The sequence below is a fragment of the Camellia sinensis genome, chromosome 1 (assembly GCF_055761805.1).
Source record: "Camellia sinensis isolate YWXY chromosome 1, ASM5576180v1, whole genome shotgun sequence".
Lineage (NCBI taxonomy): Eukaryota > Viridiplantae > Streptophyta > Magnoliopsida > Ericales > Theaceae > Camellia > Camellia sinensis.
In genome coordinates, this window is record NC_138961.1 from 1,262,428 (window position 1) to 1,282,198 (window position 19,771).

General features: G+C 34.9%; 3 protein-coding genes across 4 annotated transcripts; 2 read left to right on the forward strand and 1 right to left on the reverse strand.

The window, feature by feature from the left end:
- Positions 1–379: 379 nt before the first annotated feature.
- Positions 380–12,843, forward strand: LOC114287093 (V-type proton ATPase subunit H). 2 transcript variants are annotated; one of them, XM_028230375.2, is made up of 12 exons: positions 380–514; positions 1,916–2,041; positions 2,460–2,562; positions 2,637–2,709; positions 7,644–7,709; positions 7,832–7,946; positions 9,009–9,170; positions 9,371–9,496; positions 9,821–9,946; positions 11,182–11,361; positions 11,926–12,007; positions 12,319–12,843. In XM_028230375.2, the coding sequence occupies exons 1-12, from the start codon at positions 413–415 to the stop codon at positions 12,354–12,356; spliced, it is 1,299 nt and encodes a 432-aa protein (XP_028086176.2). In that variant the 5' UTR covers positions 380–412; the 3' UTR covers positions 12,357–12,843. The 2 variants fall into 2 exon arrangements, with proteins under 2 accessions (XP_028086176.2, XP_028086175.2); XM_028230374.2 differs by lacking the exon at positions 11,926–12,007.
- Positions 12,844–13,938: 1,095 nt separating this feature from the next.
- Positions 13,939–14,526, forward strand: LOC114287092 (uncharacterized). The gene has a single exon (XM_028230373.2). It carries the CDS (start codon positions 13,939–13,941, stop codon positions 14,524–14,526), a length of 588 nt encoding a protein of 195 aa, XP_028086174.2.
- Positions 14,527–15,776: 1,250 nt separating this feature from the next.
- On the reverse strand, positions 15,777–19,212 carry LOC114287091 (stearoyl-[acyl-carrier-protein] 9-desaturase, chloroplastic). Its single transcript, XM_028230372.2, is given in 4 exon segments — positions 15,777–16,065; positions 16,068–16,494; positions 17,327–17,831; positions 18,917–19,212. Coding segments are annotated over 4 exon segments (1,170 nt in total). The 5' UTR covers positions 19,042–19,212; the 3' UTR covers positions 15,777–15,952.
- Positions 19,213–19,771: the final 559 nt, after the last annotated feature.

The following is a 19,771-nucleotide window of genomic DNA, read 5'->3' on the forward strand; positions in this document are numbered from 1 at the left end:
TTTTAGATAGAGCCATCAGTGACATTTGAATACATTTATTCACTGTTTAAATTAACAAACATTGAACACATGTTTTTAGATCTTACTTTTTGTTACATAATACTCACTTTAACACATTGTTTATCACTTGATTATAGATGTTCTAAGACTAAAGTAAAACGACTATGCAAATGGTTTATAAATATAACGATAATACTAATAGAATATATATTTCAATATAAAAGAAATAATATATATATATATATATATTTATTAATATGATGGTTAACAAATTAGTGATGGAAATTAGGGTAAGTATTGTATGAATTAAAATTTAAGAAAGTAGAGTGTAATTATGTCATATATACAGGCTTTGTGTAATTTTTTAAAATTTAAAGGGAAGTGAGTGTAATTTAACCAAAAAGATATATGTATGCATTTACATATATTTTATATTATGCAGAGCCTATCGACTCGCCCATCTCCTGGAATTCTCACAATGCCAATGGATCATGCCGAGTTAACTACCGAGCAGGTAATGAATATATTTCTACACACATATGTACATACGTATATTCGCTGAATTATTTCTTAGCTTTTTAGTTTTGATTCGATATTTTGATTTTGATTTTGATTTTGATTTTTGTTCTGGTGTAATTTGAGTTTTACATCAGTTGATTCATCGTGTAGTATGCTTAAGATGTGGATTTGGATTTGGACCTGATTTCTCTTTCTTCCTAACTTCATTGGCTGTCTACTAAACGCTATATTACCCGTGGGATTCAATTTTATTGACATTGAGACTACAGAAAATATAAATGAATCACGTATTGATCCTCCCAAAACAAAACGAAATGTGTTGTCGAAGAGAATTCTGTACTAGGAGAATTATATGCAGAAGAAATTGTGCTACCAACAATTACAAGTTAGTAATAGTAATACTGTAAAGATTTTAATCATTTTTTAGATAGATCATACTCTTATTTATTTTTTTATTTTCTGATAAGTATATTCAAAAAGGGTGCAAGAATAAAGGATTTGAATTATTCTTTTCAGTAAATTGAGGGAAATTGTAAATTTTGTGATGCTGTTCTGGGCATTTTGCCCATATTGGATGCCTCTAAGGAAAAAACTTTAGATGAGCTATTGAGTTTGTTTTGAAGATAGCGGGTTGCAGTTTCATTTACACATAAATTAATGAAGGCTTACTGCAAACTCGTGCCATCCAGATTTATCTGGATTTACTTTATGAATCCGGCTACTTTCATAATTTATTGGCAGTTTTGTTGTTTATCATATCATCTATGCTAATGGTTTCCATTCAACCCTAAAAAATTCCTACAAAATGTAGAGTGGTGGTACTCAAATCCAGGTCACTGGCTGTAATGGAAGACAACTAACCACCTAATCCCACGGATTATGCCGAGACTTGAGAGTGTTTCAATATAGTCAAATGCATGGATGAAGGTGCTGTTGACTAGAAATTTAGATATTGTGCTCCCGTGTTCTTGCTCAGACATTTTTATTCCCTAAGAACGTTGTGAGAGTGCTTAGCTTCCAATTGCAAAAGTGGTTAGTTGCGTGCTTTGAAAAATAAAATTTTGAGAGCATTTTGAAACACTAGTTGTAGTTTAAATAAGATAATTTATGTTCCTGATTCATCATTGTGTAGACATTAAGGTGTTGGTGGGAAACTAGGATACCATTTTATCATCCATCTGGATTGTTATTTTATCTCACTTTGTAAATAGTTGCTTTTTTTTTTTTTTTTTTTTTTCAACTTATGTGGTGTATAACGGCTTTTGTGTTATAGCTGTATTTTTCAGTTTAAACATCAGCAAATAAAATACAAGTATTTTTTCAATCTGTTACAAACATTTATGCATTTACAGGAGGCTAACAAGATTATTTGGTTATTTGTTGTTCTGTATTCAAGGTTCTCCAGAGGGATATCCCATGGGAGACATACATGACAACTAAGTTGATCACAGGAACTGGCCTTCAGCTGTTAAGACGTTATGATAACAGATCAGAAAGTCACCGAGCAGCATTGCTGGATGATGTAATGTTGCATTGCCATTTCTGCCCTAGTGCTTGAGATGAATATCACTGTCATCATTACTATTTGTTCCAACTCTTGATCAAATCCCATCATTACTTTCATGTTTTGCTAGTGTAAAGCTGATTGTAATTACATGATGTGATAGCTTGCAGTTGTGGAGGCCATGGCCATATTGGCCGCAGGTTATGTCTTACTTTGAACAAAAGTATCGTGAAATTAAATTGTTAGAGAGCAGCTTCACATTAGATTTTGTCATTCAATCATATTCTTTTAAGGCCTCAATGATGTAGCTCTTTAGATGGCAACACCTTCAATATTCAATAAGATCCCTGAGGAGAATTTTTTAGCTGATTTACAATGAAGAAGTAATCTCGTGAATACTTCTGTTGATGTTGACAAGTTGAAGAAATTGTGACAGGATGGTCCAGCTTATGTTCGCGTGTTCATTAGCATATTACGTGACATATTCAAGGAAGAAACAATAGAATATGTTCTATCTTTAATTGATGACATGCTTACAGGTACTGGGGAATATTTCACCTTTAATTATGAATGAAATTCAATTAACTGACTTAGTATTGTTTTTTGGTGGCAGCAAACTCAAAAAGAGCACGATTATTTCATGATAAGTCTCTTGCAAATGAAGATACTTATGAACCTTTCTTAAGGTTGGTATCCTTTAATAGTCACTGAACTTTAATATTGGTGTAACTGAATATCAGATGCTTTGGTTGTGATATTTATTTATTTAGTTGATAGCTTTCTCGCCCCTCACTCCTTCCTTCCTGTGAAATCCTCAACCTAGTATCTCACAAAATAATCTATCACTGTATTGCAATGTCATGGAATTCTGTCCTTCTGTAGTGCAACTTCGATAATTCTTATGTTGTTTTCTAATTTTCCTTCACTTCTTGAGTGCACTCTCCTTATTATGTCTTGGTGATTTAGTGGTGAATCTCCCAGAAATTATTGCTTCAAACTTTCTTAAATATGATGTGGGTGGTAATTATTATATTATGTTTTGAAGAGACTTTATTTTTTATTTTTCACTTTTGCACCATTTGTTTTTGTTTATCATTGTGGACTTTGGCCGGTGTTTTTTTTTTCTCCATTAGTATATGCCCACATTTTGATGGACCTGGCATGGTCTCTTCTTTTTTCATTTTCAGTACAGACTGATTTTGAGCCTGCCTGAGGTTGAGTGGGATAGGTTTCTTGAATGAGATTCTGATTGAATGGGTTTGCCAAATGGTTTGTGTTTTTAAATGAGCAGCTTCTGTTCTTTTTTTATTTATTTATTTATATATAATATTTTTATTTGTTTTTTCATTAGTGAGTGACATATTTTGAGTAAGTTAATAGTGCTGCCGTTATATATGCATCTTTATACTGCTGCCTGTTTTGCATGTGTTTCTCTGCTTGCTCTCTATCAGTCATTCATCTATTAAATGCATACCTGTTTTGCATCTGTTTTCTGTACTCATTTATTTTTTTGGTTGGCAACAATAAATTTTGTTAATAAAAGGAAGAAATAAGGAGAAATACACATGGAAGGAGGACAGGAAGTCCACCAAATAGAAAATAAAAAGAAACAAAAATTACATATCACACAACTTGCAAATCTCTATTAATCCCCCCCCCCCCCCCCCCCAAAAAAAAAAAAAAAAAAAAAGAAGAAAAAAAAAGAAGGCATACTTAGCATATCCCATAATCCTTTTAAATTCTTAGACTTGCTCTATTTTTAAATTTTTGAGTAAATTACAAATACACTCCCTGAAATTTGCTTAAAATACGAATTGCCTTTGTGGTTTGGAAAATTACAAATACCTCCCTGTCAGAATTTTTTATTTAATAGAATTAAGTGCCATTTTGGGAACATAGTAAAAAGCCACGTTTTTGCACAAAATATCCAAAAACGTGGCTGTCAAAAACGCAACAAAATCCCTTTGGGAAGTGCCAAAAATGCAGCCCTAAAATTACAAATTAGGGCCTATGAAAAATAAATAAATCTCTTATGTTGGGTAAGGGCATTTTGGTCATTTTAATTTGATTTGACACCATAAATAAATATTAAACTAAAAAGCAAAAAGTCAACTTCTTACCAATTTTCCAAATCACTTCCGAAAAAGCCAAAAAGCTTGATAAAAAACCAAAAGCCAGCTTTTTACCAACTTCCCAAAACAACCCTATTTGAAAAAGTGAAATTTTTAACTGTTCACCTATACAATAATAAAATTATCTGAATTGTTAATTGAAATAAAATTTTAACATTATTAAATACCGTTAATTAACTTGATGATTTATTAATAAAAGGACCAATTTGTTATGAAATTAGAAACCTTAGGGGGCATAATATAATTTCTAGAACCACAAGGGGTAATTTGTAATTTAAGTAAACGTCAGGGGCTGTGTTTGTAATTTACCCTAAATTTTTTTTACATTTCTTTCTGACTAAATTTCCTAAAACATGGCACAAATAACACAACTCCAAAGAAAGAACTTAGGTCTTCTCATTGATGCTAAAGGCCTTGTAATGATCAAAAGAATCATCCCCTATCCAAATATCCTCTCAAAAGTGAATTTTTCCTCCATTTCCCAAGATGAAACAGGTGAATAGTGAAAAATGAGCGAGATCTTGAGAAATACACTTCTATAGAGATCTAGGATTTCCCCAATAAACCACATTAGAATCCCATCCGTTAGTCTAGATCCCATAATTATTCTTGATAACAGACTGCCATAAAAACTTTCGCTTTATAGGAAATCTTCATAACTATAGCTATAATATTTCCCACAGTAAGAGCCCTTCCATTTTTTTTGGAAAAAAAGTCATATCCAATGTCATTAAGTGATCTTTCTTTTCCTCTTACTACCTTTCCACAAAAAATCTCTCATCATTTTTTTTCCAATAAGAGATAAATAGTAAATAGGTATATTGGACAAAACCGACTGAAACAATGAAAATCTCTCTTTAGAAATGAAAGCCCTCCACCACCCCTTAAAATTTTCCCCTGTTGTCTCAATAATTGGATACCAAAAATTCACACCTAGGATTACCCCTCATAGGTGACCCTAAATTATTGGGCAAAGATTCAATGAGGCACCCTAATATTCCTACTTACCTATTCAGTTTGTTGTATGGAAAATCAATTCCCACTATGGTGTTCTTGTTGATGTTCACCCTAAGCCCAGTAACCATATAAAAAATTCTTAAAATAGAAAGCAAATTAACCACTTTAATCTCTTCACCAAACGAGAAAAGATGGTGTCATCTGCAAATTGTAAATGAGATATACAATTGCTATCCCTCCCTGTGCAAAATCCATCTACATCCAGCTCCTTAGCTCAATCAACTAACCTACCCAAAACATCCACCACTAAGGAATACAAAAAAGGGGATAAAGGATCACCCTGCATAAGACTCCAACAAAGCCTTAAAACTAGATAATAGATGACTTACAAGAGGGCAAGCAACCTTGAATCCATTTTCTCCCCTTACTCTAAATCCTTTTTCTTTTCTTTTTTTTCCGAGACAATTTAAAAAATCCATTCTACATGGTCATATGCTTTCTTAGAATCCACCTTAAAGATAACACCTTTTTTTTGGGTCCTCTATGTGTTTTCCACCACATCATTTGCTATCATAGCACATTTAAAAATCTGTTGTCCTTGAAAAATCCCAAGTCCATTCGAGAATAAGAGCTGCTATCCCTTAAAATTGCTTTCGACCTCCTTGATAAAACTTATTTCAAAATTTTACATAGAGAGGTGACTAAGTTAATTGACCTAAAATCATCAATGTTCAAAGATTATCCGTCTTAGGTATCAAACGTATGAATGAAAAAAATTTGGCAAAAACTTTCAATAAATTGTTCTTAACAAATTTCCCAGTAATCTTGAAAGACAACCATGAAAAATGCATCAAGCTTTGGAAACTTATTCCTTACAAACTCAAAAATTGCCAATTTAATATCCTCTTCGTCAATATGTCTCTCCAACCGATTAGGACTTGCTAGCCTCAACTAGAGACATCTCCAAACCATCCTATCCCTAGCCTTTCTACCCATCCAAATAATACAACCTTGATTAGAAGGAAAAAATCTCATTAAGTATTTGATCTTCCCTTTCCACAAGCCTCCCAGAACCAATCTCTAACCTTTTAATACATTTTTTCCCCTCTTCCCATTCACAACCCTATGAAAAAACTTTGAATTCTTATCCCCATCTTTTAACCACTTCATCTTTGCTTTTTGACCTAATGAAATTTGCTTCCTAAACACCACTATGTCAAACTTAATTTTTAAATCTAGTATTTCCTTTCTAAGAGACTCTTCAAGACCTCTCTTGCTTCAAAACTATCCAACTCAACTATCGTTCTTGAAATTTCATTTTTTTACCTTCCTCAAATCCACAAGCACTTCTTTTTTCCAAACATTTAACCCATCCTTCACTGTCTTAAGGCCCTGTTTGGGAAGTTGGCTATTTTAGTAGGCTAAAATTTGTGTGTTTGGAAAGATGATTGGATTTTTTTGTAATTGAATGTGATGTTTGTGAGAGAAAAAGTGAAATGATTATGAGTTTGATGTGACATTTTTGTCTTATTATTAGCTATTTTAGCCTATTTTGTCTTTTTGTGGATCTTAGCCTAAAATTGGCTATTTTAGCCTTTTACTAAACAAGGCCTAAGTTTCTTCATGAATTTAAAACCTTCTAATCTTGAACCCCACAATTAGCCCACCGTTCCTCAAAACATTTCTTAAATGACTGATGCTCCAATCACATATCCTCAAATCTAAAAGGAGTGGGATCCCGCTTAAAAGGAAAGCTAAGGCGCATTATGCAATTAGCCAAATTAGTTTAATAATCTACCAAACATACACATAATCTCATTCACATTTGAACATAAATTGACATATTCCCATGGAACATTCATATTGACAAAGATTATAAACATGCCAAATAAGGGTAATTACGATACCTAGGGTATTACATTGAGGCTATGTTTGGATCAAATATTTGAGAGGGATTTGTGGAGGGAAAATTAAAGGAAAGGGAAAAGTGCAAAAATTTTGCTTATATTTCTTTCATTTTTCTCTTCATTTTTCTTTTCCCTCCTCAAATCCTTGATCCAAACATTGTCTGAGGGTTTGATACCCATCATATTGGTTTAGGCCAACCTTTCTCTGATGACAACTCCTTGTGAACCTCACCCTACCTAATGTGGTAGATTGAAGTCTTCGGCTCATACAACCAGTTATGTATGTTTGGAATGGCCAAATAGTCCACTGATGGAAAAAGGCTTGTACAATTCTGCTTATGGAAGTATTTAGTATTCATGAGGCAGTTTTTTGCACCAATGAGGTTACCGAAAGTTTGTATATATCAGGAAATTCTTGTTGTCACTGAAGGGTAAATATTATTGGATTCTGTATATAAGTTTCATTCTATATTTTCCTTCATCTACTCTGCCATTCTTCTTTTGTGTTATATTAAGATGCAACATAGCTCTCAATTGGCTTGTGAATATGAGAATGATGTTTTCAGTTGGGAGACATTCATTTGTTCTGCAAATCAATGTGCACTGACATAGTTCCACTTTCAGATTGCTTTGGAAAGGTAATTCGTTCATACAAGAAAAGAGCTGTAAGATACTTTTGATGATAGTGAGGTACTGGAATCACAACAATCTATCCTCACAGTATGGTTAAAAGTTCTAAGAACCAGATTGAGTTTTTTAGTGTAACTAAATTTCACTAACCATTTTTTACCTTCTTTTCTGGGTAATTTCAGTGCTAGGCCAAAAAATCAGGAGGGTACTGCAAATGGAGAAGCATCAAATTCGAAGAAGCAACTGAGTACCATTGATGATGTTTTGAAGGGACTGGTGGAATGGCTTTGTGCACAGGTCTGTCTGCAATTTTCCATATGTGCTTGGTACTGAGCAACTTTTTAGTTGGTTAAACACATTTTTAATATCTCAAACATGTGTTTAGGCTTAGTTCTCCACTTATGTGGTACTCTGACTTTTTCTAGGGAGTTAGACTAAGGGCTTAAGTCATAGCATGGTTTTTTTTTTTTTTTTTTGGGGGGGGGGGGGGGGCGGGGGAGAAAAATTATACTCATACCAGATTTGTTAAAAATAAATTGAGTAGCTGGCATTATTTGCAATCTGAATTATTTGTAGAAATTTGAGGGTTTTTTTTTAGCTGTCACGTATTCATGCTATCAATAACCGAGCTGGATATGTTGTCTTGCAAGGGGTTTCCTTTTTGATTGATTCTATAGATGGGATCAAAACAATTTTTGAATAAGGTTACTTGATTTAAAAAAAAAAAAAAATGATGATAGAGAATTGATATGCATTCTAACATGATTGTATACTTTTTATATTTATCTAGGGAATTGCTTTGTAATTTATGCTTTGATATCATTAATTTTAAAAACGAAATGCCAAAATTACCCTTCCATCCCTTAAATGTAATTAATTAACCCAGATTTACCCTAAGAAAATTAAACAAGCTACCAAACACCCCATAGTCTTCTTTCTCCTATCACTCTTTCAAACACTAGGCTGATCACCACCACCACCACCTCCTCCACCAGCACAAAACTGCATGCTCTGTTGTCCAGAACTTACCTAAAAGTCAATTGAGTTAGACAGCATTCTTCAACTTCAGGTGGAATGTATCATTATTAAATCTAAAACTGAACCTTCTGTATATGCAAAATTATTTCTTAGACGAAACATCTAAATTAGTTCAATATGAGACGAATGGGTTTAAAATGTCTAGTCAAAAGAGTGGTTTGAAGCTGAGTTTTATACACTTTTGAATGAACTGTTGATCATTTTCACTCAAATATATATATATATATATATATTTTATTTTATTTTTTTAATCTATTGCAAGACATATTTTTCCGTAGTATGAGTCACCATACTTATCCCTGTGCATCACTACATGTGCAGCTGAAGAAGCCTTCCCATCCTAGTCATGCTGTCCCAATGGCCATCAATTGCCTGGCGACATTACTGAAGGAGCCCATGGTGAGGTCTTCATTTGTTCAAGCAGATGGGGTGAAGCTGCTCATTCCTCTAATTTCTCCAGCATCCACTCAGCAGTCCATCCAGGTAACTTCACCATTTAGGAGTCCTACAACTAATAAGCAACAACTTCTATGACTAAAGTTGGCACATCCCAATCCCATATATTAGGAGGTGGGGTGAGCGTGCATCTCATTCTACACAGCTTCAGGATGAGCTTTTCGTGTTTCCTTTTTGTTTAGCCCATTCTATGTAGATTTTGATTGAACTTACTTTCTTTGAAACAGCTTCTCTATGAAACATGTCTCTGTGTTTGGCTCTTATCTTTTTATGAACCTGCAATTGAGTACTTGGCTACTTCCAGAACCCTTCCTCGATTAACAGAGGTTGTGAAGGGTTCCACAAAGGAGAAGGTCAGTTGTTGGCATTTTGCACATTGAGTCCATTCTCAATTTTATTCCATTTCCCGTTTGTAGTCATATTCATAACTATCACTACTGCCAGAGTAAGAGTTGCATAGGCAGATAGCAGTTAATACATTCAATCTCCAGGATTTCTCTTTTCCGTTCCTGCTTATGTTATGTCCCTTATTTACTGTACCCCAGCGTAGAATGCGGGAGTGATTTTTTCAATTTTAATGTTTGTTGCATTTGTTTGTCTTCATCTACTTGTGAAGAGAATATTTATGTTGCATCCCCAACTGAATTCAAGAATTCTGTTGCATTATTGTTTACTAGGTTGTCAGGGTGGTTGTTTTGATCCTCCGAAATTTGCTTTCCAAAGGGACTTTTGGTGCTCAGATGGTAGATCTTGGGCTTCCACAACTTGTTCAGTGTTTGAAAGCACAAGCATGGAGTGATGAGGTGAGAAACCTATGAAGTTTTATTGTTTTTATTCTTCCTACCCATTTGTTTCTTTTGGTTTGAGGAGGCAAAAATTTCAAACGAGTCAAGCTTATGCATCTATCCTTCCATCATGCAGTACAGTCCAAGTGCCATATTGGTAGCACATTTTTAATTTAATTTAAACTTTCTTCTTTTTCTTCTTCTTCTTCTTCTTCTTCTTCTTCTTCTTTTTATTTATTTTATATATATAATGTAAAATGTATTGTCTTTCGTATTTGACAAGTAATTGTGATTATAAATGTAAAATATGTGTTCAAATTTCATTGACATTTGGCCTTTTGACATGGTGGCTTTACTGGAGGGCACAAATACAGTAGTTGGCAGCTTTGACCTTTATAAACTTAAATCTTAAGATATTGGGACAGGTATCCAAAAGTTGGACATGGATACGGGGACACGTCATGGACACATATATTGGATATTGTATAAAATTATAAGATAATGTAAATTATGTGGAAATGTACTTTAAATTAATAGGATTAGGGAAAATATATAATTTCTATCTCATGTCCACTTGAGAGGCTAGAAATGTTCCTTTATTTGCAAGTTTGAGTTACTTCTTCGAACATTGTGAAAAATTAGAGGATTCAAGTGTCTAAATTGGGTATGGGTGTCGGACACATATTCCACACACTTACCCTTGTCATATCGGGTGGACACGAGTCCATGTAACACAGTTTGGCAGTGTGTTAATCACTAATGTATAGTTCTCATTTGTGCCATATCATATGCTGAACTATTTTGAAACTAGATTTCTCATCTTTTTAACGGGGGTGACCTGTATAGGTAATTCAACAAAATTTTAAATTCTTATCATTTTGGATTGGCTATGTTAATAATTTTCTTTCATTTTTGATGGTGATGATTGTCTCAATTAGTTCACTAATTTAATTGCTTAGCTTCATCACTGTATCTGCATGCACATGGTGATCGTGTTCCATTATAATGTTTGTGAAATAGTTTTAACATTATTACTTTAGATGTTGCACAATTAGACAGGGTCTAATGATGAGGATGACTTTCTCAAGCTTTTGAGGTTCTTGCTACATTTCCTCAAAGCTTACTGTAAAATCAATTTCCTATCAAACTGAGAAGAGGATTAGTCACATCTTCTTTACCTGAACTGAGGATATGCTTCTTCTTTATTTATTTATTATTTTTTTAGTACTAATATTTCTAATTTGATTTGGTAGGACTTGTTGGAGGCTCTAAATCAACTGGAAGATGGGCTGAAAGATAACATTAAGAAACTGAGTTCTTTTGACAAATATAAGCAGGAAGTCCTCCTTGGCCAACTTGATTGGTCCCCCATGCATAAAGATCCAATATTCTGGCGTGATAACATTACATACTTTGAAGAAAATGATTTCCAGGTATTGCTTGTCCCTCTTGCAATTGTTTTATTCTCTGCTTTTTCATTGAAAAGAGATTCTATAAAGTGATTGTCAGTTGAGCCACATATAGCATGCTCTTAAAGGTGTATAATTTTTCGGAGACATCCAATGATTAAGAGAGTGCTAAACTGCTAATTCTCCATTGTTGTCGTACATGGGTGGTGGTTAGTTCCGTACAGAAGCATTTGTAAACCTCTTCTTCAGTCGTCTTTTTGGTAGGACCCGAATTCAAACTTCTGTACAGGAATGTTTCATACTTTAGTCCATGGGTGGAAGGTTTTGATTATTTCTTTCTTAATGCCAAACTTATTGGAAGTCTAATTTGTCCCTTGAAGTGCCTTGCTGGCTTGGTAAGCTCAGAATAAAACTAAAAACTGAGATACTTCTTATGTGTGCCCTATTAGAACACTTGTCTCTATCCTGTCTTTTTGTGTACTGTGCAAGAGCAGTGGTGGTTATACCTTTTTCATTTTTTGTTCACTCTTCTTCCAATCCTAATCTCATTATTTGGTTTTCTGGGATGATTTGACTCAAACTTCACAGCATATCCTTCTTCGCGGAGGTTGGTTTCAGAATAGCTGGAAAGGGATAGCTATATTGTTATACACATTTTCACAATTTTGTGGTGAGTTTAATTTTGTAATGAATGTTAGATGTGAAGAGAAGCATTCATTATAGGAGAATATGTTGGGATTGTTACTACTAATACTAATAGCAATTGAAGTAGGGACTACAGAGGGATCCTTTGGAGGAATCCTTTTTTCTTTTTTTTTTTTCAAAATGCTTTTTCATTCTTACTTCTTGTGCTTGTTTTAATCGTAATTAATTTCTATTATTTATTTAGCGTGAAAAAAAAGGTCATGTGCCTATAGATAACTATGTTTTGACAGATTCTGTGGCTTGGGGTAAAACTGATATTTGAATATGCGACTGCAGATCCTAAGGGTCCTTGTTACAATTTTGGACACATCTAGTGATCAAAGAGCACTAGCTGTTGCTTGCTTTGATCTGTCGCAGTTTATTCAGTTCCATCCTGCTGGGCGGATAATAGTGACTGACCTGAAGGCGAAGGAGCGGGTGATGAAATTGATGAACCATGACAATGCTGAGGTCACCAAAAATGCTTTACTCTGTATCCAAAGGCTTTTCCTTGGTTCCAAGTATGCAAGCTTTCTGCAGGCTTGAATATTTTCAATGGGAACTTATTTATTTGCTCTACCAAATTTTATTTATTTATTATAATAGCTTCTTATTAATATTAAATGAGTGAGTGCGGGAGTTGGCTGTGCTTTTGGTTAAATGGTTTTATTTATCAGAACTTAAGAAGAGTGATGTGTCTGTCATGAAGTGTTCTGTTTCTGTGTAAGGTATTTTGTTTTGAAGGAATCAGGAATATGAGTTCTTTCTATCAAAATTGTGGAATAAAATAAATGTTTGTTTGTTTGTTTGTTTGTTTGGTAATACAGTGTTTTATTTATGTTTGTAAAAATTTTGAAATCTAGAAACAAAAACTCTTTTGATGTCTATTTATTTTCCAAAAAAATGTAAACTTTACTAAATTCTAGTTAAAAAGTTTTTTTTTTTTTTTTTTGAAATCAAATTTCTTTCCTTGATTACTCCTCAACTACACCCACCACTGCCTACTGCCAATGATGGGCACCACCAGCCAATGCTACCCACCACCTTTGGTCGCTGATTGCAAACCACCACTTGTGTTCCTGTTTTAATTTATTTTCAAATTAAGTTTTTGAAAAATGTATGTACTAATATATTTTATATTTTTATTTTTACTAAACGTAAACATAAACTTGTTTAATATTTTTTTTCATAAATATAAGATTTATCACACTAATATCCATTCAATTATTATTAGCTAATATCAACTTATCTTCTCATTTATCAACGTATATATTTTAAATTTTAATTTCTTTAACTATAAAATGCATAACTTATTTTCTTTCTATTGGCTTTTACAATTGAGGCGTTTAAAATGTACGAGTTCATAAATAAGGAGGAATAAATTGATATTTGTTAATAATGGAGGAGATATTAGTGCAATTACCCAAGAAATTGTATAGGCCTTTTAATAGATGAAACAGGGTTGTAAAAAGTAGGAAGAATGGGGAAAAGGAAAGGAAAAGAGAGAAAAAAAAAAGACGGTTGCGTTGGGGAAAGAAAAACTAGCCGTTAGAGACGCTGCACGTAGATTGCTAGCTTTTAAACACTCGTTTCCAACGGTCGGATTTCCACAAGTCAAATATGACCGTTACCGACTCTCTCTCTCTCTCTCTCTAGTATATATATGTATGTGTGTATGTATGTATATGTTTACCATTGTCCGCTCATTCATTAGCTCTCAAAATCAAAACACAGTTAGTATAGTAATAGTAATAGTAATAGTAATAGCATCATCAGCTCTGCTCTGCTCTGCTCAGCTCTGTAGTGCTCAAACCAATCCTGAGAATTCCTTCATTCATTCAGTCTATCATCATAATAATCTTATTGTGTCTGATTTTCTCCACCAATATAATATAATATATATAGTCGTGTCTTCAAATGGGCGTGTCCTCCATGAAGAGCATTAACGGCGACAAGTCATCAGCAACAAGCTCACATACTCATAAGATGTTCCTATTCTGCAACTACATCCTGTTAGGTGCAGCCTCTAGCTGCATATTCCTCACCCTCTCCCTCCGCCTCATCCCATCCCTCTGCGGATTCTTTCTAATCCTACTCCAAATCCTCACTATCGCAGGTGCCATCTCCGGCTGCACTGCTGCCTCCTCCTCCTCCTCCTCCTCCTCCTCGGCCAAGTGGTACGGGGCTCACATGGTGGCTACAGTCCTAACAGCTATATTCCAAGGATCAGTCTCAGTGATGATATTCACAAGAACGAGTGATTTTCTGGGGAACTTGAAGTCGTATGTGAGGGAAGAAGATGGAGAGGTGATACTGAGAATGGTAGGTGGGTTGTGCGTGGCCATCTTCTGCTTGGAGTGGGTGGTGCTCACACTCGCATTCTTCTTGAATTACAATGCCATTTTCTACTATGGCGCTCATCATTCTTCTTCTGCCACTGCCATCAAGACGACTGCCCAGGAGGATGATGACTTGAAAAATTGGCCATGGCCTTTTCAAGTCTAATGATGACCAATAAAAAAAGCTCTAGAAGAAAATGATGACCAATAAAAAAAGCTCTGTAAATTATTCTCTAATAGTAGGAAGAATCCAAAAATCTAGTAAGGAGAGCCAAGAAGGCCCTTACTCCTCCATCATCCTAAAAGTACAGCTTCTGGTTTTTATGCTTCTCAAAAAGGCCACCAAAAAAAAATAATAAATTTGTTCCTCAGCTGAAATTCGACCAATTTTTTTGAATAACTTTGGCTGAATTAATTTGAAAAAAGGATAAAATTTGATTTCATCATAAATGAAGAAAATTCCAAACATTTTTTGGAGAGGAAAAATAGCTTTTAAAAATATTTGTAAATTAATATTTTAAAAACTTGTGGGGCAAAAATTGAAATATGGGCAAGTACTATTTGAAAGTCAAAAAATTTCTATCAAAAAGTATATTGAGTTACAATGATCATTATTATCTAGGGACCTCAAATAATTTACTAGGGTCCCACATCCAGACATTACTCTTATCGTATTTTTGTCCAAAATTGACAAATTTTGGATTAATTTCTATCAATGTTCAATTATCACTTGACAATGGCGTGGGTCTGAAGAATTTATTGAGAGATGGAGCAGATGAGAACCATTTTGAATACCACAAAAAATACATTCTACTACACTTTAATGAGCCAACCATAGAAGAACCAACCTCTCATCTACTTTCAACAACTAATAAATCGATTAAACCAACCACTAACCCTAAACCAACCACTAACCCCCTACAACAACTTCCTGTCCCCGACTCCGCACCCAAAAAAAATAAAAATAAAATAAAAATGGAATTGACAAATGATGATCCCATTGCGCATATATTAAATTAAATACCCATTTACAAACCTAATAGACAGTACAACAGATTGGTAGGTTAATTGATGATCCCAACTGTTTGCCACTCTTTTCCCGCAACAAATTATTCTCACCATCATATAGATATCTTAAGCTTGAGGGCACTCAACATTGCACTAACAAAAATGAATAATACACTAATATGTAGCACCACCGAACAAAAATAGCATTCATACAAAACATTTTTGAGAGTAAACCAACACTTTTAAGAGTACACCAATGAAGCGAAGGGCGAAAAAAAAAAAAAAAAAAAAAACACATAGCTAGCTACCTACAGCTGTCCTCGTTTGCTGATGGATGCTGCCAACATCAAGAAAGAAGTACATATCTACTAAGCTTCTGTTCAACCCCACCCTCCTCAAACATAAGGGGACACAAAAAGCAATTTAATTTAACCCATAACATTATTTATTGTGTTCTTTTACTTGCAATTAATTTCATAATTTTGTCTATAATTCTATGGCTATGGAAGAAATAGATGTTAAGGGAGGGGAGGGAGAAGCTGACCTACCTTCCATGCTGCTGCATTCAAAGATTAATTTGTCTATCAAAGATCCAGGAGAATGGAACTGCGGAGGCCTGCTTGGCCCTGCTTTGAGCTCTCTCCTCCAATCTTCGGATCCTTGGAGCCAGTCCACATACATAATCTTGTGCTTTGCGTCCCTCACCAGAAAGACCCTCTAACTTCTCTACATTCCATCTTCCCACTAAAAATTCTAAAATGTCAGCATAGTCCTTGGCAGTGTAGACTCCGAGCCGCTGTGTAACAGAAGAAAAGTGTTCAAACAGGTTGTCGTCCTGGCCATCATACATCAAGTGGGCTGGCATTGAGATTTTTTTCCTCATCATATCAGCGAGAGCAAACACAGTGCCATCTGGGTCTATCTCAAAGAGCTTCTCAACAATCTTGGTATATGCAGTTTCATGGCGCTTCTCATCTGCTGCAATAGTACCACATATCTGTGCCAGTTTCAAGTCTCCATGCTCCTTTGCAAGCCTAGCAGTGTTACCATGGGAAATGAAGGTTGCTCTCTCTTGAAACGAAGTGTAGATGAAACCAAGATAGGGGCTATTTTCCGTCCGAGGATCCTAATGATTGCATGTATCAAGAGGAGAAAAAAATTTAAAACTATATCCAAACACAGATCACCAAGTGGAAAAAAAGAAGGAAAAAATAATGAAGTCCTCCCCATCAATAATAACAATAATAACTGAAGTGCAGGTGCAGCATAGCCACTCACACTAACATAAGGAGGCATATTAAACACTAAGAAATTACACTACAAAGACGGGTAAAATCTTGTGTTGAGATCTAGATTCTAAAATTGTCTAAATTACATCCCCATCAAATCTACAAGCACATAGATGTAATAGGTTTGTCCAAACTATTTATCAAAACACAGATTTGTGCGAACTAAGGCAACGAAAAGGAGTCGACTAATTTTCCATAAAGCAGTAGTATTTGACCCCTCAGGCAACATTGATCACTTTGTGCATTGAACAAATGCAATTTGTTGGTCAAAACAGAGAACAGATTATTATTAACCACTGCACAAAAAATAAACATATATTTATTTCTCCCTTAATATCCCAGACAATGATTGTTCTGTAAAAAAAAACTAACCAAAGGTTTTTTTTTGGGTGAATATCTACTAACCAAAGGTTACAAATCAGCAATTTCAGCGGACTGCATCATCAAAACAAAACAAATGGGGGTTACTGCTAGAGAAGTACAGAAAGTGCAGCAAGCTAAATAGGAACCCGTGGGTGAAAGTTTCATAATGAAGTATTAACTTGGAAAAACACTTGAAGCCTTCCTAAACAAATTTTATTAACAGAGTCCCCTGTGAAGCATTCCTAAACTTCTTGTGGAATGAAATGGCTAAACCTAAAAAAAATAGTGGAACTTGAAAAAACTCACCATTCCTGATCCTATCAGGTACTGAATTGTCTTCTCAATTTGCCTCATGTCAACCCGTCCAGAAAGGTAAAGATACCTGTTGAGAAGGTCGCCATGCCTATTCTCTTCAGCAGTCCATGCCCTTGTCCAAATAGCCCAAGAAGTGGGGCTTGCACCGGTCTCATCTCGAACTCCATCTAAAGTGTTAAGCATAGTCTGATAAGTTGGCAGGGCTTCCTCTGTGATCATATCTCCAACTAACACCACATAATAGTCATCAGGAATTTCCTTTGATCTTTCTCTAAGCTCTTTGACTTGCTCATCGAATCCTTCTGAGGCTGGGTCTGGTAGAAAATCACTTGGTTGCCAACATTTCTCCACAGGCTTTAGGTGCACCAATATATTCTTCTCCGCCCAATCATCCAAAGATTTGAAAATTTCTATCTGTTGTGGAGGCATGGAATGGGTCACTTGGACATGTACCTCTCGTGGGGGACTGAAAGGCTTCTTTACATTCTCAACCTCTCTATAAACAAAGTGGAGTTTTTAGAAGCATGAAAAACAATAAACCGTAATTATGACCCAAAATTACAAATGCAGATACAGATCACATCTGCACACCAAAATGGAATGAAAGAAAAATAAAATAATAAAAACAAGAGATGGGAAGGTGGAATTTCAAGTCAATCATGCATCCCTCTCCGATCAGCCTCACTGTTCTCCTATTTTCTTTGCAAATGATAAGAGGTGTGCTCAAGAACTAGCAAATGAACAGTTATACAATAATATACATAAGATCATGAACCAACATTGACAAAAATCTTCCTTACTCTTATTTGTTTAATTTTTGAGATTGGCTTCTCTCCAGCTTGGGCCTAAAACTGGAGAGTTGAACATTTTTTAGGAATCAAAGGCCCAGATTTGCTCACCACACAAGCACAAATTAGAATAAACCAAAATGTCTGACTCAATATCAAATGGGTCAATGGATTTTGTGAGTGGGTGGACAAATATAGGTGTTTGAACTAGATTAGACCTCACTGCGTTGGGTACAATCTAGAAAGAAGTCATTCTCTTCATACTGCTTGAATTATGTATTAGTAGCAAGCAAAACAAAAAATTCACCTAAATGCCCAGATCAAAATATGGCAGAACCATAATTGCTAGAACAAACACAACTCCCCACAGGGATACAAGTCTATTGAGAACCACACAAAATCAACACAGCTTTTCAAGATAACAGTTAAATTAATGGATGAGTGACAGGCTAAAAGGTAAACAAACAATATTAACGACCCACAAGTAATTTATACGTTAGTAATTAAACATTTGAATCTGAATAATCTACGCATGCATCAATTAAAACCCATGTGATCACTATCATCATGCACTTAAACCCCAGATGAAAGCAAGAAGAAATAATTTTAAAAATAAAAATACAAACAAATCATTAAAAGAATAAGAAAAATACAAAGAAATCAAGAAGCTTACAAGAAATTTAGCTAATTTAGCCTCGAATACATAATCAACCGAGATCAATAATAAAGATAATGATACCCATCTGCATATATGCCACAAAAAACTAAAATAAAATAAAAAAGAAGCACTCACCTAGGAGCAGAGTTAAGAGTGGAGGCCATGAAAACTCGGTGAGATCTGAGATTGCGAGATTGAGGGAGAGAAAATGATGAGAACTTGCGAGATTGGAAGGCCATTTGATTCAGTTTCAAAGCCATTATTGGATTTACTCACAAGAGAAGACTCGAGAGCGCCTCTGTTGATTTGGGTTTGGGTTTGGGTTGCTTGAGTTGAATGAACAAAACGAACTCACAAGGATGGAGGGAGGGAGAGAAATGCCAAGGGCGGGTAGAGACGGACATACGCAATCAATTTATTGGAACACGAGGAGGTTGGTTGTACAGGGACGGTAAGCCAATTAAGAGGTCGTTTCGTTGGTTGGCATTGGCAATCACAATTAAACTGTTTATTTCTGATAACTTGTCATATTATTATTACACAATGTTACAAACCTCCAAATATATATTTATATTTATATGTATAATTCTTATAATTTTTACTCACCTGTGATTAGTTCAAAAAGGAGAGAAAAAAAAAAAACTAAAAACACATGATTAATTCATATTGACGTGGGTAAGCCTATAAAGGCCATAGCCTATTATGAACAACCCAAACCTATCACTTAGAGCCCAATACATAACCCAGTTGGTGAAGTCCAGAACAGCTGGAATCCAACGTGGCATAAAGAGCTAATGACATTCAGACATACGGCAGGTAAAGGACAAGCCACATCAGCAGACAAAGATCTGCAAAATTATTGCCACTGCACATCACCATTAATACAACCCATCACAGCATTTATTACGACAACACCTCTCCGTCGGAACAGCACCCCCTTACCCTGAATAAGGTAAGCTACAGCATAGACTTTTGGCCAAGATGACAGGT

What these genes read in the sequence shown, in the direction of transcription:
- LOC114287093 (XM_028230374.2), top strand. Translation starts at nt 413, where the DNA reads ATGCATTTACATATATTTTATATTATGCAGAGCCTATCGACTCGCCCA. An exon ending in CCGAGTTAACTACCGAGCAG is followed by an intron (nt 515 to 1,915) that starts GTAATGAATATA and finishes TCTGTATTCAAG; the next exon opens with GTTCTCCAGAGGGATATCCC. An exon ending in AATTGATGACATGCTTACAG is followed by an intron (nt 2,563 to 2,636) that starts GTACTGGGGAAT and finishes TTTTGGTGGCAG; the next exon opens with CAAACTCAAAAAGAGCACGA.
- LOC114287092 (XM_028230373.2), top strand. Translation starts at nt 13,939, where the DNA reads ATGGGCGTGTCCTCCATGAAGAGCATTAACGGCGACAAGTCATCAGCA.